Source organism: Passer domesticus, chromosome 6 (genome assembly GCF_036417665.1).
Source record: "Passer domesticus isolate bPasDom1 chromosome 6, bPasDom1.hap1, whole genome shotgun sequence".
In the NCBI taxonomy this organism is placed as follows: domain Eukaryota; kingdom Metazoa; phylum Chordata; class Aves; order Passeriformes; family Passeridae; genus Passer; species Passer domesticus.
In genome coordinates, this window is record NC_087479.1 from 31,150,221 (window position 1) to 31,170,231 (window position 20,011).

A 20,011-nucleotide genomic window follows, 5' to 3' on the forward strand; every position below is an offset into this window, starting at 1 on the left:
TTGGTATAAGAATAATCTTAATTTGATTATATTTTTAGAATGAAACTTCACACAACATATTTATTATGCTATCTTAAAATTGCTTTGTTTCAGGTTCACTAGGTGTAGCACTCAGACACAGGCTGTACTCCTCAGTAAGTCTTCACTGCTAGAGGGGAAAAACTGTAGATAACCTTTTTTTTTCTCTCTTTCTCCTTTATTCCAATTTATAATTCCCTTTAATCACATTAGAGTACCATACTCTTATCTCCTACCTCTGAGGCACTCAGTTGTTAGAGAGATCTGTTTCCTTACTTACTAAAAAGTAGGGAGCTCTTTTATTAAAAAGTAAAATATCTTGGATTCCAATATCATTGTCCCCAGTCTTACTGATCCTCAGTACTGACTTTAAGAAAGCAGTATGCTCCTCCTTTGTCCAGAATACCATTTCCTTTAAACCTTGCTCTGCCTCAAGGATTTCCAGCGGCCTCAAACAAAACCAGGGAGTCTCGGGAAAGGTTGGCAGTACAGTAGCTTTGGACCTGCTGTTGGAATGCTGCCTTCATGCTCCATGTCACACTCATGTGGTAGCTCTGGTAAAAGGCTTTGTAAGAGCAATGCTCAACTGATTGCCCTGTTTGTTTGGTTTTTCTTTTGTTCAGGTATTGCTGATAGAGCTGCTAAACATGCAAGAGTAGGTAAAAACCTTAGGCTGTGTTAGGAAAACACTAGAGCCTTGTCTGCCCTTTTTCCCACTGCTAAGGTACACCAGCAGTTTAACAATTTGTTCTAAAGTTCCCAAGAGTAGATAGGGCTATAATGCTTACAGATACAGGACTTCCAAGTGCTTTTGTAGTGCCAGAGTGTGACATGCAGATCCTGTTTTGTTTGCAGAGGATTTTGGAAATGGGAATCATTTATAGGGCCTGCCGCTGCATTCTGGTTAATTGCAAACCAGCTTGTGTTGTGGCTAAAAATAGCTATTGTTACCAATTATGAGTTCCATTCAAATATAAAAAAATATTAAAAACCAACCACCAACAGAAACATAAAACTAAAAATCTCTGTAGAGTTAGGCATTTTTACAAGTACAGAATTTGTCTAGTTAATCTACAGGGTGGTTATATGGAAAAATTGGCTTGTTTCAATTTAAAAGATTGTTCATTAAATATTACCTTTTGGGGAATTTTATTTTGCACTAATGAAGCGGAATTGATAGCAGTTTCTAAAATACTTGAAAGGATAAATATTTAAAACATTCATTTGGAATATATGAAAAGCAAATCACAAGATTGTTAACTAGACCAGACTAAACATCTCAGTATAGGATAAGGGGAAAACCCCAACACTGACAGAGAATTCTATTGAGTGGAAGTAGCTTAACCCTCTGTCTTTGCTTCTTCTTAGCAGTTCTTGGAAAGAAAATGTGTGTAGAGTGTGAACTCCCATTTTAAGAAAAAATTAATGTTGTAGGTTTTTCTCATGTAGCCTAAGGGAAGTTCTCTTTAACTGAATTCTTGCTGCAGTTGGTTGATATACAAATAAAAGCTCTAATATTGAGATTTGCAACCAAGTTTATAGAGTGAAAAAGCTAAATTTGTGTTTCACTTAAATTGAGAATAGCAAAGACAGTTTTTAGGCTTAAGCAATCATGCATCCTTGTCTTATTGGTTTAGAGGAGAGTCCTGGTGTCCTCAGTTTCTGTCAGAAGAGGCTCTTCTGAGAGGAATGAGATGAAAGACTACCTGTGTGTGAAGTGCACAGCTACAGTCTGACCTTAGCTCTGAGTGAAACACAGTGATAGAGACCAGTGAATGAATGATTCAACTTTCAGTAATATTATTCAGCATGAGATGTAGCCAGTTGTATTTGCAAATATTAGAATTGTGATAGATGCATACCATGAAGGATTGGGTTTTTCTTTATTATATTTGTCAGCTGTGTTTGAGTACTTAACTAAAAGATGTTGGTAAAGACATGGTGAGCATGCTTGAACCATGGTGAGCATTGACTGAACCATCATTTTAACTATGAGGTTTAGAGAGAGGAGGGGGCTTTGCTCAGAGGCAGCAAACTAAATACAGCTGCCTATAAGCTAAAAATTTATAGTCTTGTAAAATTTTCCATTTTACAAACCATTATGTGCTTAGGCTTTACATGCTTGCAGCAAAGTTCTTATATATAAGTGTGTTTGTGTGTATATATATACACACACAAGTGAATCATATTTATGAATCATACATGTGTGTGAGAGTGTAATATATTAATTATGCAAAAAGCCTACCTTTGTTATTTTGGGGATTTTCGGGGGGTGTTGGAAATAAAGCAGTGATCTTTTAAAAGTGCAACAGCTTCATGAATAGTTTTATCTCAAATACAGAAAGAACAACTTTGATCTCTTCTAATATTTCTTCTTCAGCCCTTAAATTTGACATCACTGGTGCTGAGTGGCATAAATACTTAAACCTGCAATCAGGAATATGTTGCAAAAAGATGCCATCTTATTTTAAGGTGTTGAAATGTTAAATCACCAACTGCTACATTCATCCAGTAAACTGTATTTCAAATAGAGCATCTTATAACATCCTTGGCAAACCATGGGGTTTTCCAAGTGATATAGTGGCAAATTCATAACCAAAAGTTTTCATTTAATTTAAAAGAAAAAACTAAGAGCAGAGAGAGAGGGAAATGACTAAAACCTCTTTTTCCAATACTCTGGAGTTTGATATTTAAGTAATGATATGATAATTTGTTTATTTTATAAAAATATGAAATGATGGAAGAATATGTTAGTTTGTAAAATTAAAGTAATTTTAAACATGATGCAAATGCAGGAGAGAAGTGGCAAGTAGACACTGCAAATACGGATTTTAAGTAGTTGTAACTAGTTTTGTTTTCAAACCCCACCGTGTGTGTCCTGACCTACCCTTGCAAAGAACGAGTTATATTCATGGGGAGGAGGGAGGGATGAAGGGAATCAGGGTTTCTGGCTAGAAGCCTGTTCTTGTTTAGATTTCAGTGACAGAAGGCCTGACCTCTCTCTGTTTTCTCATTCTCTTTTCTGTGCAGTTTCATGGTGGCTGACTGGCTTCATGATTAGTCTAAAATAAATCAGGAGTTGATTTGTATTTTCTTTCTGGCCCTCTAGCTAGATCGAGTGTAAAGTTTTTGGAAGAATATGAGTTTTGATTTGGCAACTACCTTCTCAGGTTAAGCCTCTTTACAAAAGATCACAACCTCTGAGAAGTCCTAATGAAGCCACAAAAATACAGATGAACATTTTTTAGAGAGTGGTCTTAAATTGTTTTGTTATAGGTGATGTTTGTGGAAAGACAGTGCTAATTATTGTGAACTGGGTTGTGGGTTTGTTGGCTTTGTTTTGTTTTTTACTAGACTTAGGTTTTAATGTTTATGGAAAAATAATTTCTTCTTTTGCTTCTCTTTCAGTAATAGTTATGCACGAGTGCGAGCTGTGGTGATGACCCGGGATGATTCAAGTGGTGGATGGTTACCACTTGGAGGGGGTGGACTAAGCTGTGTCACAGTCTTCAAAGTCATTCCCCAAGAAGAGAATAGCTGTGCTGATTTTCTTATCCATGGAGAACGACTCAGGGATAAAACGGTAACAATTTTTATCTATTTAATGATGATATTAAAACTATATGGGACATAGGTATAGATTCTTGCTTATTACTGCCTATAGACTACAAAGTAAATTTATAGTCTCAAGTCTAATGCTGCTGCTGAACTTCTCTATATCAATGATTGTGTACCAAAAGAGCCAGTTATTTGGTTTTGATTCTCCTGTTTTAGAATCAAGCGCATTGATTTTTTTTTTTAGGAACTCTCCATACGTTTTGGGAAAAAATTTTGCTATTAATTTTTCTTCCAATGAAAGATTAGAGTTAAATCTTGTTTCTATACCAGTGATACTGTATTTAGGAGGAGTGTTGGAAATCAGAATTTTATTAAGAACATGAAACCAGGTGGAATTGCTCAGCAGTGATTTGGTTAGCTGTGGAAAACTGCTATGACAAAAATAAGCCATTTTGCATGAGACCAACTTCATATTGAAGGACAGCATGAAGCTGACAGGTTCAAGAATTGACCTGGTTTGATGAATACATAAACAGTATTCATTCATCAGCTACCTTACATAAAATACCAGTAATAAACATCTCTTAAGAGGCATTATGAAAATCAGCCTCACAAAAGGGAAACTGGTGCAGGATCTCGGCCATTTCTACATGCAGACCTAAGGAAGACAAAATGGGCTTACTAAGGATTGCTTGGTTATTTGTATGGCAAACAGATATCTGAATGGGGCTGTGTTTTACTGTGGAAACAAAGAGAAGTAGAGAAGGCACAAAAGCTCCATCTTAATGACTTTCTTCAAGAATTTATTATTTTCCACAAAAGAATGTTGGCTCTTTTGTAAGCTTAAAAGACAGAATTACTTATACTGTACTGCTGGCCCTTCCTCAAGCACACCAGTTTCTCCCCTGAGGCAGGACTGCTGAGTTTTCTGCCTTGACTGTGACTGTTGTAGGAAGAGAGCATATAAATAGAAATTCTGCTGACTCAGTTGTTTCAGTGGGGCGTAGTGCGATTAGCAGAGTACCCTGTGTTCCCGCACAGCTACGTGCACCTGCAGTTCCTTCCTCACTTTGCAGTAGTTCCCTTTAGAACTTTTTTTAGCCTTGTTGAGGCTCTTTTTGAGAAGCTTAATTGCATTTAGAGATACTTGATAATTTTTTCTTAATTCTTCATACTTGGAAAATTCACAGCTCGCCTTAAGAATAATAAAACGCTCTGAAGTAGAGACTGGTTTAATGTTTTGCCTGCATGCATATAAAAATGTCCTGTCATCAGTGTCCTGATCTGTTTGCAGTGTCCTCTCTCCCATTTCCCCTAGGCGAGACTTGTTTTGTTTCCACTTCTGGTAGGTTTTAAATGTTTCTCTTCCTCTTCCTGTCTAAAATCAAGCTCATGTTAGCATGAATATGTTTTCCAAACCTTTATTGTCTTGAACAGTTTGTTTTGGTTTTGGTTTTTTGTGTGTGTCCCATCCTGTGTCCATCTGTCTTCCTTGAACTTGCCCCCCAAATGTGATCTAACAAGATTGTAATCTTGCTGTAGTTATGTGAAGTTGCTGTTGGAAGACAGCCCCTCCAAAACATGGGATAAAAGGTGGAAGAAGTGGAGCTAGGATGAACATCTCTTCCGTGGATATTGATTAAAGCTCAGAAAACTAACAAATTTAGATTTAGGGTGTGAAGAAGAACACTGGAGAACCAGTAATTAATTGATAACTGAATGAAAGTCACTGTGTATTCATGTATTTCTACAGACTTCAGTTAATGAAATTATAAGCAACAGCTAATCTGTAATGAATTAATGACCAAGTTGTATGGAATACAAGAAGACCCCACTTGGCACAAAAGAAACAAGATCCTACACCAAGAAATGTGGTGACAAAATTAGGTCATGATGCTTATTTAGAAGGGCAGGAGGTAGCAGGCACTGAAAGAGAAATTCTGTTGGACATGTCACTGATTCTAAAACTGTTCTGATCATTATGCTTTCAATATGATTAATGGTTTTACATTCAGTCTTAGGATATTCTTGTGGATTCAAGCACATATTTTAGCCTTTTCTTTAATGAAGCCAGACAAATGGGGTTTTAGTCCAAATAGAAGTGCTAGGTGACTATTATATTTCATAATAATTTTATCTTTTTTATTTAAAAGTGAAGTAAAAGTGGAAGCCACCGCATTTGCTATTGAGTCAAGACGAAATATTTTGATAATCTTCAGATTTTGTGGAAATGTTATGCTGAATCTACTGTCTCTGTGCATCAGCTTCCCTTTAGTCTCATTTTAGAATGCCCTTCGTAAATCTCAATGCCTGAATAATCTTTGAAATTAGTAGTATGCTGTTGAGTTGGTTGCTCTGCCATTGTATTTGAGAAGAGTGTTACAATTTTTTAAAAAAGCTTCCTGAACAGTTTCTAACATTTCAGTTATTCAGACTACATGTGTCTTCAGGAATATTTAATTAATAATCTACTGTAATATCTACAAGTCACTTGGACCATGGTTTCCAGTTCACTAACTCTTTTGCAAGGTACACACAGCTGTTTCTGAAAATACTTCTATGGATTAAAAGAGAGAGTCATTTTTTACAAATCAACTTCCCCACAATCTCTAAAGTCACATTACATGTTGCTAAAATACCTTTCTAATCAAGATTATATCTTGATTAGCTCTGGCCACTAAGTCTGTTCTTTTGTGAACTAGTTAGCTTCCAGAAAAGGTACAGAAATTCCTTTGTCCTGGAAGCCTGGAGTGTGGAACTTGGAACACTTTTCTGTGACATGGGGAAGCATAGGTTCTGAAATATCTTAGGTTAGAAAGTAAATGGAGTTCAGATCTATAGCTTTTACCTGATATAAATGGGAATCATAATGCCAGTACAACTGTTTAACCAATGTGTCAATAGAAAGGTGAAATTCTCTCCAAACCAGCTTGAAATCCATAGGTGAGGTATTTGATGAAGGTGTCTTCCAGATGCCTCTTAAATGGTTATACTGAAGAGGAATTAGCTTTAGTTGCTGCTTCTGGCACTGCATTGCAGTTCCATTCCAGTGTGCCAGATCTTTCCATGTATTTTTGTCGTGGTTTGACTATGCAGGCATTTAATTATAACAATAGATCTCAGTCTGTAAGTCAGCTGTATAAATTAAATACTCCAGAATGAACATCAAAGTATTGAAGATCCTCATTGGAGAGGGCTTGTCTTGTTTCTCTTTAGACCTGAGAGGCAGGTTGCTGTCAGCCCTTCTGTGAACCAGCTTCAGACTACATGTAGAACTTCCAAAATTTTTGTGCAGTACACAGGTATTTAAAACATCTTGTGGCATTCACAAAAAGCATCCTAGTTATCTGAGAAGAAAATCAAAGTGCTGGCTCCATTGAATTAATTTGAGACAGAATGCTCCCCGCTAGTTTGTTCAGGTTGTTTAGATTTGTGTTGGAATGCAAGGGTATTTCATGAAGACTTTTCCCATAATTACACATTTCCCCCTTTATTATAATCACCTTCCTAGATCAGGCTCCAGCCAGTCTGCTTGGAACAATTGCACTCCCTCATAACCTGGTCAGATCTGCTGTGTTATTTCAGTGTTTGCAGTGGCTCTCTTCTATCTCAATAGCTAAGCACATATTAGGCTCAAACTTACTGGTTTTTAGACTTTGGTGAATTTTAGCTTCTTGAATGAAAAGTCTAATAGACTTCTCTGGTTTGTTTTCTTCTCCAGACTTTTGTCACGCAAGTTTTTATCAAAGGAGAAAAAAAAAAATTACTAGTATCTTTTAGATGATGAAACAGGAGTAACAAAGTTTAAAATCTTTCCTTTGAACAAAAACTGATTGTGTAAAGGGAGAGACACAAAGTTAAAACTGAATAGAAATACCTTTCTCTTCTGAAAATCTGCTGTTTACAAACTTAAATATTTATTTTTAAAATTGTCTTTGAAGTTTGAGGGAAGGTTGATTCTGATGGCTGTAGTAGAGCCCAGTATATCATAGTCTTTTTTGAACTGAATCAAAAGTATACATAGAATAATTATGTCATATGGTTACTGTGGCACTGGGCTTGTACTCTGTAGCATGAAGGTGGTGCTGCTTGTTCCCAGGAGTAAAGCAGAAAAGGCATTGAAAAACTGTGTGGATTTGGGTTGGAATGAGAAACAGTGAAGCTGTCTATCTTACATGTGCTCTTGTAAGCTTTGAAAGTACAGCTAGAAACCAGTAAAATAGTATCCAGGATCTCAAAGTGTTCAATTATGGGGTCTGTTGGTCTGTTACCAAGGTAGAAATTTGTATCAAATGCAAAAGTTTTTTGGTTTTCCTTTTTTTACTGAAATAAGCTGTAAATAATTATGTCATCTCTTCCATACTCATTTTATTTCTGTTTAAAAATATTTGTGTTTTAAGTGCTGAAGTAGAAAATTTCTGACTCTGGAGATTGATCTACATAAGCCATATAGATTTTATTATCTTTAAAAATTTAGTTTTTAGAGGTGAGAAAAGAAACATTAGGCAAACAAGTATTTTTGAGTAGCAATGAATTCATTAGTGTTACATTTAAATGACATCTAGATATTAAAAGGAGCACAGGAGACATAAAGCATAAATAGGGCTCTATATTTATGCTCTGAGAATTTAAATTTTGGTCATGTGGATCTGGTTTTCTTCTGACTTGAGTCTGATTCTCCTATAATTTTCTGTTATGTGCCAAGGTAGATATTTCATATTGGTATGGAAGTCTTATGTTTAAGTCTCCAAATGAAGAAAACCTTCAGAACAGTAACCCATGGGTTAAGCTTAGTTAAGCTGTGTAGGCATTTTATTTACAAATATTCAGGCCTTTGCTGTGCTTATCCCTGGAGATCTTGGGGAAGGTCTACCTAAGAAGGTTTGGGAGTGCTTATTTTGGGTAACCATGTGGAAGAGTATATGACCTTCACCTATGATGTGGAGAGTTCTGAACCATAGCAAAGCACATTAAAAATAATTGGAATTTTGAAATATATCTGCATTGAAAAAGCCTGGTTTCCATTTCCAGGCCTTGGAGAATGTGTGTAGGGGGATACTTCCTCCCCAGCCCCCATGATCCTTCACATGCTTGAGCATAAGGTAGCCTTTGGCAAGATTAAGTTTTACAATCTAAAAATTCACTATTGCTGCAAAGCATAAAAGTGTTTCAGGGACAGAAAAATTCTTCTGGGGATAGTTGGTATGTTTTTTAATTTGATTTGCATTTTTTGTATTTCTGAATGTAACAAGTACTATTGAAGTGCTGAATATTTATAAATTTGTGTCCCACTGCTAACTGAGACCTGTAACTTTTCAGCTTTCTCTCAGATAGGGCAGGAATCAAGTCTTGCTTAATTTTAATGCAACATATTTTTCCCTTTTCAATGCCCTTTCACTTATATCTTCTGTGTTAAGCAGGCTGTTTCAATACAGGTTTAGATGGGAAAAATCAGTGTCACCTCCTCAAATGTGTTATTTCCTTGAATCAAGTTGGAAACAATTACACTGCCGGGGTGGATGTTTACTTGTTTTGTTAATCAAAGCTTGTTATATAATAGGTGAGGGTTGGAAGTGGGGGGTAAGTGTTGCTTTTTGGGCCGGAGGGAGTTGGTTTGGGAATTTTCTAGTTTGGATTGTGTGTCTTTGAAAACCATAGCTTCTACTCAATGAAGTTTTAATCCAGTTTTTATCTCTAGTGGTAAAAATTTTACTGGGTATGAATTTTCAGTATGAAATAATCTGAATTAATCCCTTGGGCACCAGAAATTCATTGTGATGCTGTAAAATCAGGCTTGCAATACTCTTGTTGATGTTTTGGATGACATGGCACACAAAATAGACTGTGAAAATAGTTGGTGTTAATGTATTAGAGATTCCCCCTAAAGAGCTCTCAGACCTAGAAAAGGCAGTGGTGTGAGAAGCCTTCCTTTTTAACTGCTCTTTAAAAGAGGAAGCAAGTTTGAAATCATCCAGAGGAACAGAACAACTATTTGATGCATCTTAGAACTGCAGAATAATCCTTTTTTTCTTCCTGCAACAACTTTTCCCACAGACCTACAGCAAACAGATTCCTTTTTATGTTTTCTCCTAAGCAGTTTTATCTACATATTGTTGACCATTTAGGGAGATCCAAGTGGAGAAACAAAAAATTGCGTTAATGCTAAAGGAGTTTATATGTGCAGATAGATTATTATCCTTCTAGAGGCAGAGGTAGAAGGCAGTAACAGTGGAGAGGAGATGATTACTGGTGGGTTGTAGGGGGAATAAATAATGAAGTGCAAGAGAAAAAACCTATTTGCCTATGTAATAATTAGACAGTGAAAGGAGAAGAGGAACACAAAGAATATATAAGAATAACCCAAATACATTTATATTTTTTTTAAATTTGAGGGGTTTTCTCAGTTGTTTATACTTAAACTAATTTTACGATATCCTGTGAGGAAATTTGTATTTTTTCTTTTAAAAAGCCACATATGTAACAAAAAATAAAAAACTTCTAGAAAGGCATCAATGAAATGATAGAATATTGAAATTCCTCATTCATCTCTCAGTCAGTGTAGACCTCCATCATCAAATACTAATACAGAGAGACATGTCTTGCTGGGAGCTTTATCATACTGCACTGGGAGCAGATCAATGCACTTCCCTCCATACTTGCTTGTTCACATTGGATTTTTTTAATCAATAAGCACTCTGTGCAACGATGTTGCTTAAAATAATTTTTACCAGTAAACTAAATATGCAAATATATTTTTAAAATCAGTCTATTTAAAGGGGAAATGATAAGGCTTTCCAGTACCTGAAGGGAGCCTGCAAAAAAAGCTGGATAGGGATTATTTAACGGAGAATATATTGACAAGACAAGGCAGAATGGCTTCAAATTTAAAGAGAGTGGATTTAGATACTATATAAAGAGAGACACTATAAAAAATTCTTTATTGTGAGGGTGGCAAGGCACTGGAACAGGTGGCCCAGAAAAGCGGTGAATGTTCCACTCCTGGAAGTGTTCAAGGCTGTTTTGGATGGAGCTATGAGCAACCTGGTGTAGTGGAAGGTGTCCCTGCCCATGTCAGGGCGGTTGGAACTGGACAGCCTTTGAGGTTTCTTTCAACGCAAACATTTTATGATTCTTTGTGAAGACGGACTTTGCTTTAGAACTGAAGGAACATGTATACCTCTAATGATTTTGTAGCCAAATACTTCTGTTAATTATTCAAAGTTACTGTTTTTTTTTATAGTTGAGCATGAGCCACAAATGAGTTTTTGTCTAGGTGTAGGCACTAGTACACTCATAAAGATTTTAGGTTTTATTAATTTCATTTATTTTTTAAACAATTCTCTTGTATTACTTTCACTTGTCTAGTAGCCTTTCTGGGAGAAATCTGAAAATGTGCCTGAAAGCAGCATGAAGTTAGTCTAGTGCTAAAAGATGTTGTAGATCTCAGTGTTAGAGTAAAATTTGATATCAGCACACATAATGCTTTTTGCGGGGATGTGACCTATTTCAGCTGCTGAACATCTACCAAGTCTGTACTGGTTGTTGCAGTTATGAGATACTTTTATGGGTATGAGATTTTTGAATAGGGAAGTTGACTCAGTAAACAAATAGTGTCTTCAACCCATACCATTTATCAGCAACTGATAGTGAATAATTTGGCCATGATGGAAATTAAGTTAAAATTACATCCTTGTAGCAGGAAGAAATTTGAAGAGAGACCTCTGTGATGTATGTTTTAGGTAGTTCACAAAGATTACCTTGTGTTCTCAAATTTGATATATTGGTCATTGATGTCTTCTGTTTTCTTTCTGAAAGGTGGTCTTGGAATGCACATTAAAGAAAGACCTTGTTTACAACAAAGTTACTCCTACTTTTTACCACTGGAAGATTGATGACAAAAAGTTTGGCCTCACATTTCAAAGTCCTGCTGATGCAAGAGCATTTGATAGAGGTATTCGGAGAGCAGTAGAGGATATTTCTCAAGGTACATATTTCAGGTGAAAGACTTGGTGGGGTGGATGAATATTGAGTGTTTACTAAAAAAGATGTCAAAGCACCTTGTGTAACATTTACATGGACAGTATTTAAGGAAGTGGATCAAACTATATTATATTGGGATTTTAATAGTTTTTGAAATAGTACTTCTGGCATTTCTGAAGTGCCATTCATTCAAGTGTCTTAAACTGTTTCACAAACACTAATGAGGTAATTTCCTAAAGCATCCCTACGTAATAAAGCATTGCCTCTTTCTTTTAGACATGAAGAAATGGAGGAAGCTGGAGTGTAATATTCTCTCACTTGGATCTTAGAAGCTTTTTGCAACTCCTGTGTTCTTGTAGGATAAGCTGGGAAGTTGAATGATTTGTGACCTATTGAGTTCTCTTTTTATCTGCACATACTTTCAGTTAATAGTCTTATTTTTTACTAACAGCTGAATTAGTAGTAGTTCTGTGTTCAGCGTGGTTCTGAGGTTTTTTAGGAACAGAAGAAGAATTTACTCAGATAGCAATATGGCCAGCTGGTTCCAGAGCTTCACTGAATTAATGGAAACCAGTGAGCAAACTGGAGGACATCATCAAGCTTAGATTCTGAGCTGAAAATATGATAAATGTATTGCTAGTTTGAGACAGGGAGGGAAGAGAACATGTGTCTATTGAATTGAAAGAACGTCTCTTTCAGGCTTGTAAAAAGTAACTTCAGGGATTTTATGTGTGTTATCCTACTAATGAAGGGGAGGAGCATGTTTCTAAAGGGAAGTGCTTTTTGACATACTCTAATGACTGCTTTGGAATTTTGTTGGTATGATCCATATCCCTGCAAGACAAATATTTAGAGAACATAAGAGTAATTTTTTTCTCTTAGTGTCTCACACTTCTAATTTCTGCTGGTTTATAGCAAAATACAACATAGTGTGCATTCATGCCAACCAAATGTGTCTCCCTTTAATTTTCAAAATGCTACATTAAAAGGAATATACTCCCTTTTCAAAGGCTTTCAACTGCTTCTGGCTGTTGATGACACTTTGAAAATGCTTTTATAAGAAAGGTGGGAACAAGAGAGAGGAGTGTGGCTGGGAATACTCATTATAGAAAATGCAGTGTAGAAATGAATGATGCTTACTAAATCAACTTGAAATGCAGTGATCTATAGGTTAAAACAAGATTATATAAATTATCACTAGATATTGAGAGATTAATTGGATAACTGGAAGCAATAAGTGGTAAATATGAGGAAAATAACCTTGTCTACTATTTTTTTTTTATTTGAAGGTTATCCACCCTCCCAAAATGATGTTGAAGTGGCAGAAGACTGCTTTCAAGTGAGTAAATTTTTAAATTAATTGTGCATTTTTCCTTTTACAAATGTACAGAAAAGATTTTGCTCTCATTACTGAGAATAAGCAAAATAAGAGCAATAGCAAAATTCAGTTTAATGAAATAAGTTCTAGAAGAATTGTCTAGAAGACTTATAATATTATTTGTCCTAAAACAAATAGTTATTTACTCCATAGGGTAATTAAGTATCCTGAGTTTAACTTTTAAGTTCAGTATGTGTGTTCAAGTTATATATCCTCTTTGATCTTATTGAAATAAGAAATATTTTTCTGGGAAAGAGAAAATAGAGGAATGAAGTATCTTTTTACTTGTACCTCCTGTTTGTTTCCTTAGATTTCCCTTTGCAGTGATAAAACTCTTCTAACATCAAATGGTTAGAGTTGAAAAGATGCTGAGACAATGGTTGAAAGAATCCAGTCCAAACAAAGACAGAAGTTCAGACAATTTTTAAAAACACAATGAAGATAAAGTACTCACTTGTTGAGATTCAAGTTTTTATTGATCATTTTTGCACTATTCAGTTTCTATAGGTCATAATGGCTTAAGAGATAAAAATTTATGTCCAACCATGCTTCATAGTTACAGTGCTTTATAAGTATACCACATCATATACCGTAAGTACAGTAACACTGATGCATAGCACTGCCTGGTAATATCCAAGAACCATGTAATTAAAAAGCCAGTACAAAAAACCATTATGGATATATATATACACACACAGAGACTAAATAACTATATTGTAAGTGAATAAGTCCTACTTGTGTCTATGTATTCTTGTCATTTTTCCCTTCTTATTTATGGTTTTAGGGAGAACCATGTCTTCATTCACACGTATTCTGTTTTCAGAGTGCAGAAATTTAAATTAATATGAAGATGGTAAAGAAATAAGTTGACTTAGGGGTCTTAGTGACTATTCAGAAAACTGAGTGTTGCTAAGTGATTTCTTCTGGGAAGGAGTCTTGTCACTTATGCAGTAATAAATCCTGTATCAGTGTAAATAGATCTAGTGTAGAACCTCTAGAAAACAAAATCAAGAAAATTAGCAGCTGACTTTAAGGATATGATAGGAGACTGAGAGTCAAGTATTTAGAAAGGATGCTGCAATGAAGTGGCAATACAGAAGCCTCCTGATATCTTTTCATTTTGTGGTAGAAGTATTACTTTGTGTAAGTGTTGGCTGTGTAACTACCTGTTGTTCTTTACTTGCAGTGCTTTACTTTAAGGCACTTGAAAGTAAAATTGCTATGAATATTAGATATTTCAGATTTTAAAAAAGAGATTATATTTTTACAGGGTGAAGGAAATATGTGCCAAACATAATGCAGTCCTTAATCAGCTCTTGAAAGACTTTCTTAAACACGCTTTGTTGCAAGGATTAATAATTGAACAGTTTCTACAGGCCTAATGAGATTAGAACAAACCAATTACCTCTGATTTTGCTACCTGTTTTTTACCTTTCTATATAAGGATGCCAAAATTGAGGAAAATATCTGAGATTCATTATAGTTACAAATTTGTTATTGAGAAAGTGGAGAAAAGTATATTTACGACATCTATTCTCTACATATGAATATCAATACACCACCTATTTACATATTTTAATGTAGGTTTACTTTATATTCCATTTTTTAAAATCTATATATTTTTTATGTCTGTAAACCAGATTGTATAAATACTCACACACCATATATATATTAAAGGTACAAACAATCTCGTGTGGTACAAACTGCTGGCTGAACTATCTTTTACATTCTAGACAGGAAAACATACTTAATGACATCATCACAATAGATTGTTTAACTGTGGATTTGTGCTGTGGATAGATGTCCTGTTTTCTAAACACAAAAAAAGCTAGCCAATATCTCTTACCATATCTCTGCATAGCAAAGTAAAATAAGTGATACTGATACTAGCATTTATCAGAAGGAAAGAGAAAAAAAAAGAAATGCAGAAAAGACTGAATCCACCCTGGTTTAGCTATGCTTCATCTAAACTAGGTTTATGTATCAATAATGAAGCTGTAATTGCAGACTTATAAACATGAGTGTAGAAAAGCTACACCATTTTAGTTACAGGCATCAGGTATAGTCTCCAAGAATACCTTTGAAATACCAAATTGTCCACATTCTCTTTCAAATTATTAATTCCTTCCGCTTCAAGACTCTTATTCTGATAAGTGAAACTGGATACCCCAGTTTTAACTTGATGCATAAGACCATCATTCTTTAAGGAGAATGTATTGAATATTTGAAGAGTCATGTTGACTTGTCCCCCACTTTTTGCCACTTCTAAGTTTAAAAGGTTTAATGATTTTTTCTTTACCTGTTTATTTTATAAGCTATTTTCCAAAGTCTCCATTTGTATTTTTGAGTATATTTTGGAGTACATCTATGCAAGGACATTTTGGAGTGTGGATAGAATATTAAAGAGTAGTTTTTCCTATACTGTTCTAGTCATCTTAAACAGCAGGAATCCTATATTTAGTGTGCATTTGAATTATAAATATAGTATTTGGTTTGTACATAAATTTCATTCATAGTGACTTGTTTTTGTTGTTTGATTTTTTTAAATGAAGATGACTAGATAATGAAGACAGCTAAATGAGTTTCTTAATTATTTTACTGGCTGGTTGTATTTGGTGCTACAGAGAGCAAAAAAAATGATGTAAAGAAGATAAAAAATTATCATCTCAGTGTGAAATCTCAGTGCTTCCTTGTAATAAGTATTATCACATTTTATAGACGTAGTTAGCAGAAATAGTGATTGTCCAAAAGTTGTATGTGCATATCTTAAGTGTAAATCCAAAAACTGAACTCTTGTCTTGTGCCTTCTAGGCTAGCAATTCGCTTGCTATGTTAGACCTTGGTTCACTAAATTTTTGATTTTTTTACATTTTGTAAATAAAATCTCCCAGAGAAAGCATTCTTTTTGCTAAGATCAAATTTATCATTTTAAGAAGACATAGCTTCCTTGTAGTTTCTTTAGCCTCTCTGTTTTTTACAAATAATATTAAAATCCTAATATTAAAATAATATGGTCACTTAAGGGTTTTCATGGTTGCTTAAATTATTACAATTATTTTTAATTGTTTAATTAACTTACTAGATGCAAATTGTTCATATCATCAAATAAGCCCTAGCCTTACCAGATTAATTTCAAACAGAAATCTGACTTCCTATAATGTTGGTAAATGTACCCTGGAAAAATATATGTAGTTACATGGAAATATACATTGGGAATTTGTTCTGTTAGGAAGTAGAGATGGTTTTGGTATAAAACCTTGCATTTTGAATGTAGGAGCAGCTTGTGTAAGTCACTTTGCTGGTTTGTTAAAATATTGGCTCCAGTTATTTTCCTCTACCAAATATAAACTTATTGCTCTAAAACTTACCTAGCTTAACTGAAAAAAAAAACAATTTTTTTTCCCCAAGAAGTAAATCTAAATGAAATCTAGAGCTCATACATTTAAAATTATTTTTATGGGGGTTTTGGATCCTGTAATCTGCAAGTCTTACTTTTGTGAACTGAAAAATAGAGTAGTTGAACTTTAATTTTTTCAGTTTTTGTTGATTCAGCCATATTGGTGTTATTTATAGGCTACCAACACATTTTAACTGTTTGAAGTAATAAGAATTGGATCACTTATGCTTTTGAGTTTCTTACTACTGGCAGAAGAAAACTGTAGACTGATAAATTGTAAGCAGAAAAAAAAAAGTTTGGCTTGTTCTTTCAGAAGTAAGTACACTGGACTTTTTGTTAATAGTAAGGGGGAAAGGCCTGAAACTCACATGCATCTTAAGTGGTTTTGGTGCAGGCAGGGAAGACAGTAATTGTTCATGCACTGCTATGTAAATACACTGTTTTGTGACCTCTTCGTAAGGGCCTTCAATGACCACTCAATTTATTTTTTCTATAACAAAATGTTTGCAGAAATTTTATTTTGTAAAAATACCATTATGACTTTTAAGGAAATGTGAAATAATTTACCCTTGACACACTGTATTGTTTTATGGATAAGACAATACTACATGGTAAAACACTAAAGATTAGAAACACAGTGCAGTTAATAAATTGCTTAGGTCTAGTTCTTAGAACTAAAAGTAATACTAATTCATATTACCAATTTCAAATCTGTTTATATATTGTGCTAAAACCGTTTTGGTTTATTAAGCTTTTTTGTTGGAGTTGTATATAAAAAACAGGAGGAATTTTTTTTCCCCTCACCAGTATTCCTAGCAGCCTCTTAATATGTAGTGTTCTCTATATATTCAGATGGAAAAGCCTTTGAAGTAAGGGACATGCCAAGTGTCTTTTTTTTTTTAGTTTAAACTGTATGAAATATTCAGAGTAATCTAGGTAATATTTCAGTTTATGTCAGAAACACACACCTGAAAATAATAGAGTTTCTTTGCCAAATATATTGCTCCATCAATCTCAGAAATAGCCAAAGCAGAAGGAAGTCATTCAGATGTTTTTGAAACCTGTATAATTTATTCAGAATTGAAAAATTAAGGAAAAAGCATTGAAACGTTTTTTGTGTTGTTAGCATCAAACAGCAGATTTTCGGGCCTCATGGGAAGTAAATGCAAGAACTGGGATGCAGCGGAAATGTGGTCTCTCATCCATCCTTGTGTGTAATCATTAAACTTACTTAGAGGAGAACATTTTTAACAATGTTTGCAGAACAATGTTGAATTCTCTCCCAGACTTAACTCTGGCAAACTGGGAGAAGTAAGGAGAGAAAATTTGAAGAACAAGAGAAGCTCAGTCTGGTTTTCATTTTCTCTACAGCTGTCATCTGGCTTTGAATTCTGCTGGAGAGCTACAGCTGGAGTCATTTTATTGCTTTACCCAGCATCCTTTTGCTTGTGCGCACAGAAATGTTTTAGTAGTCTTGGAAAAAAATTCAGAGTATCTCTTAGCAACCATAGGACAGTAATTATTATACCAGCAGCTGGGAGCAAACCAGATTTCCGTTGTGCATTAAAAACTGGCGTAGGTTACTTTACAGATGATACTGAATAACCTATGCCAGTACTGTACTTTGCAGGCTGTGGTTAAAGAATATTGAATGTGGGCGGTTTAATTGCTTTGGACAGTAGAAAAGGAGAATGTGTGCATCTGTGTTAGTGTGTGATACTCTGTATATTTGTTGTGTATATGTTCTTGTGGAAAACTTTATATGTTTACTTCTTACTTAAATGCATTTTCAACACAATACTGTTTTTGTTTCTAGGGCTTTCTACTTCAAATTGTCAGTGTTTCCATTATAAATGTGGGTTTTCAGATGTTTATGACATTGTAATAAAACATCACATTGGAGCAGGAAGTTGTCCAAGGAAAAGATTTTTGATGCTAATAAGCGTGGTTTGACTGTATCAAAACTGCAGTTTAATTAAAAGCAGAGAGTTCGGCATGTTCATCTGGCTTTTCTGTAATTCAGCATAGTGAATATTTATTGGCTAAAGGACTGACATGATTGCTTTTCATTTTAATACCAGAAGTTAGTCTGTGTCCACTTACCTGTAGGGTATAGGATGGTAAACTGAGCATTGTGCTTTCAGAAATGCTGTCTGGCGAGTTCTTGCCTTACAAAAGATCACATGCTTTTCTCTGTCTGCTACCACCCTGAAATTTGTCCTTGAAGTCAATTAGTTTGAATTGTGGTATCTGTGTTGGAATTTTCTAAAAGCATTCTTTGATAATTGCTGTGTATAGGGCATGAAGGTTTGCTTTAAGATTAAGGTTTGGGTTTCGTGCATCATCTGGCACTGCTAGTTAGCACAGTAAGAGGTGATCTGTGCCTTTGTCCTTCATTAGATGGAGCCCTCCTTGACTGCCAAGGGGAGTACTTGTGTCTGCCTGTGTGAGCATGTGCATGTGTCTTTTTTACTTTAAAGTTACATAGTTTATTTTTAAAGAAGAAAGGTGTGAATCACCTGCAGGGACAGGAAATAATGCAGGCTACTGCAAATCTCACCCAGGGATAAAAACAGGCTTGTGGGTAGTATGTTTTTTCCCTGGGAAGGAAGGAGTAGACGTTTTTGCAGCTTGCTCCCTTCTTCCTGGACCACTCAAATTTATAATAGCCAGGGGAAGGGGAAAGGGGATGCTTATCACTGTGGTTTCTGTAAAATGGCTTCTGGCTCTTAGCTTAAACATTTGTGGTAATTTTAAACGTTGCTCAGACCAAAAATGGATGTAGGCATTTCTTTCTCATTTTGAATGCAGTTCTTCTGTAGTTTGAGCCACTGTTTTGGAAGCCTTTTATGTCATTGGGCAATGTATCTGCAGGAGTATTTTCTGCTATGAAGATGTTTGCTATTGCACTAATATTTGATGCTTTTTACTCTTAAAATAAGTATACATATTTGAAGTCTAATTGTTTTTAGTCATTCCAATACGTCTTTTATACTCATTTCCCAAAAATGTTTGACCATAAAATGTAATTTTGACGATAACAGGGTCAATTACTTTGTGGTGGTGTCATGCTCAAGGATCTGCCAGTAGTACTTCTTTTTGGTGTTTTGCCTGTCTTCAAAATTTTTCAGGGGAACTTTACCCTGATTGAGTGAGCTTTTGTCTTTCTTGGGGTGTATGCTCTGTAGTATTAGTTACACTGATCATTAATTAATTACTAAATTTAATGTTTTCCCACATAGTGCTTCTGAAACAAGATATATATAAATTTAGTGACATCATTATTTTCTTTCTCCTACAAAATCAGCTGCAGACCAGCTACTTCAAACTATCTACATGTCTTAGAACTTGATATGTTAGGTTTTTATGTTGTGAGGTACTAATGTAATCCTAGAATAAGTTCCTTAAGTACTTTGATAAGTGAAAACTAATGATTCTAATGATTCAATATTTAACCTGCCAAAACTTTAGGTTTGCTTCTGCTGCAGTATTTTTCTGTACTATTCTTATTCTTTTCCTCTAAACATTTTCTTGATACATACAAATCCTTGTAATAAAGCTCAAACATTCTCATTGCTGGAAGCTGGATGATGCCAGAATTTTCTCAGTGCTATCCATGATGACAGCCAGTTAACTTTACAGCATCCCTCAATGCAAACAAAACATACAGTACATTTTTG

The 20,011-nt window shown here is 34.9% G+C and overlaps 1 protein-coding gene across 1 annotated transcript in view; it reads left to right on the top strand.

Moving 5' to 3' along the window:
- SPRED1 (sprouty related EVH1 domain containing 1) overlaps positions 1-20,011 on the top strand; it is a 57,888-nt gene that overhangs the window by 30,606 nt on the left and 7,271 nt on the right. The window contains exons 2-4 of the mRNA XM_064424134.1: positions 3,427-3,601; positions 11,392-11,560; positions 12,846-12,895. Of these exons, the coding sequence (XP_064280204.1) occupies positions 3,427-3,601; positions 11,392-11,560; positions 12,846-12,895 (394 nt within the window). The remainder of the gene's footprint in view (positions 1-3,426; positions 3,602-11,391; positions 11,561-12,845; positions 12,896-20,011) is intronic.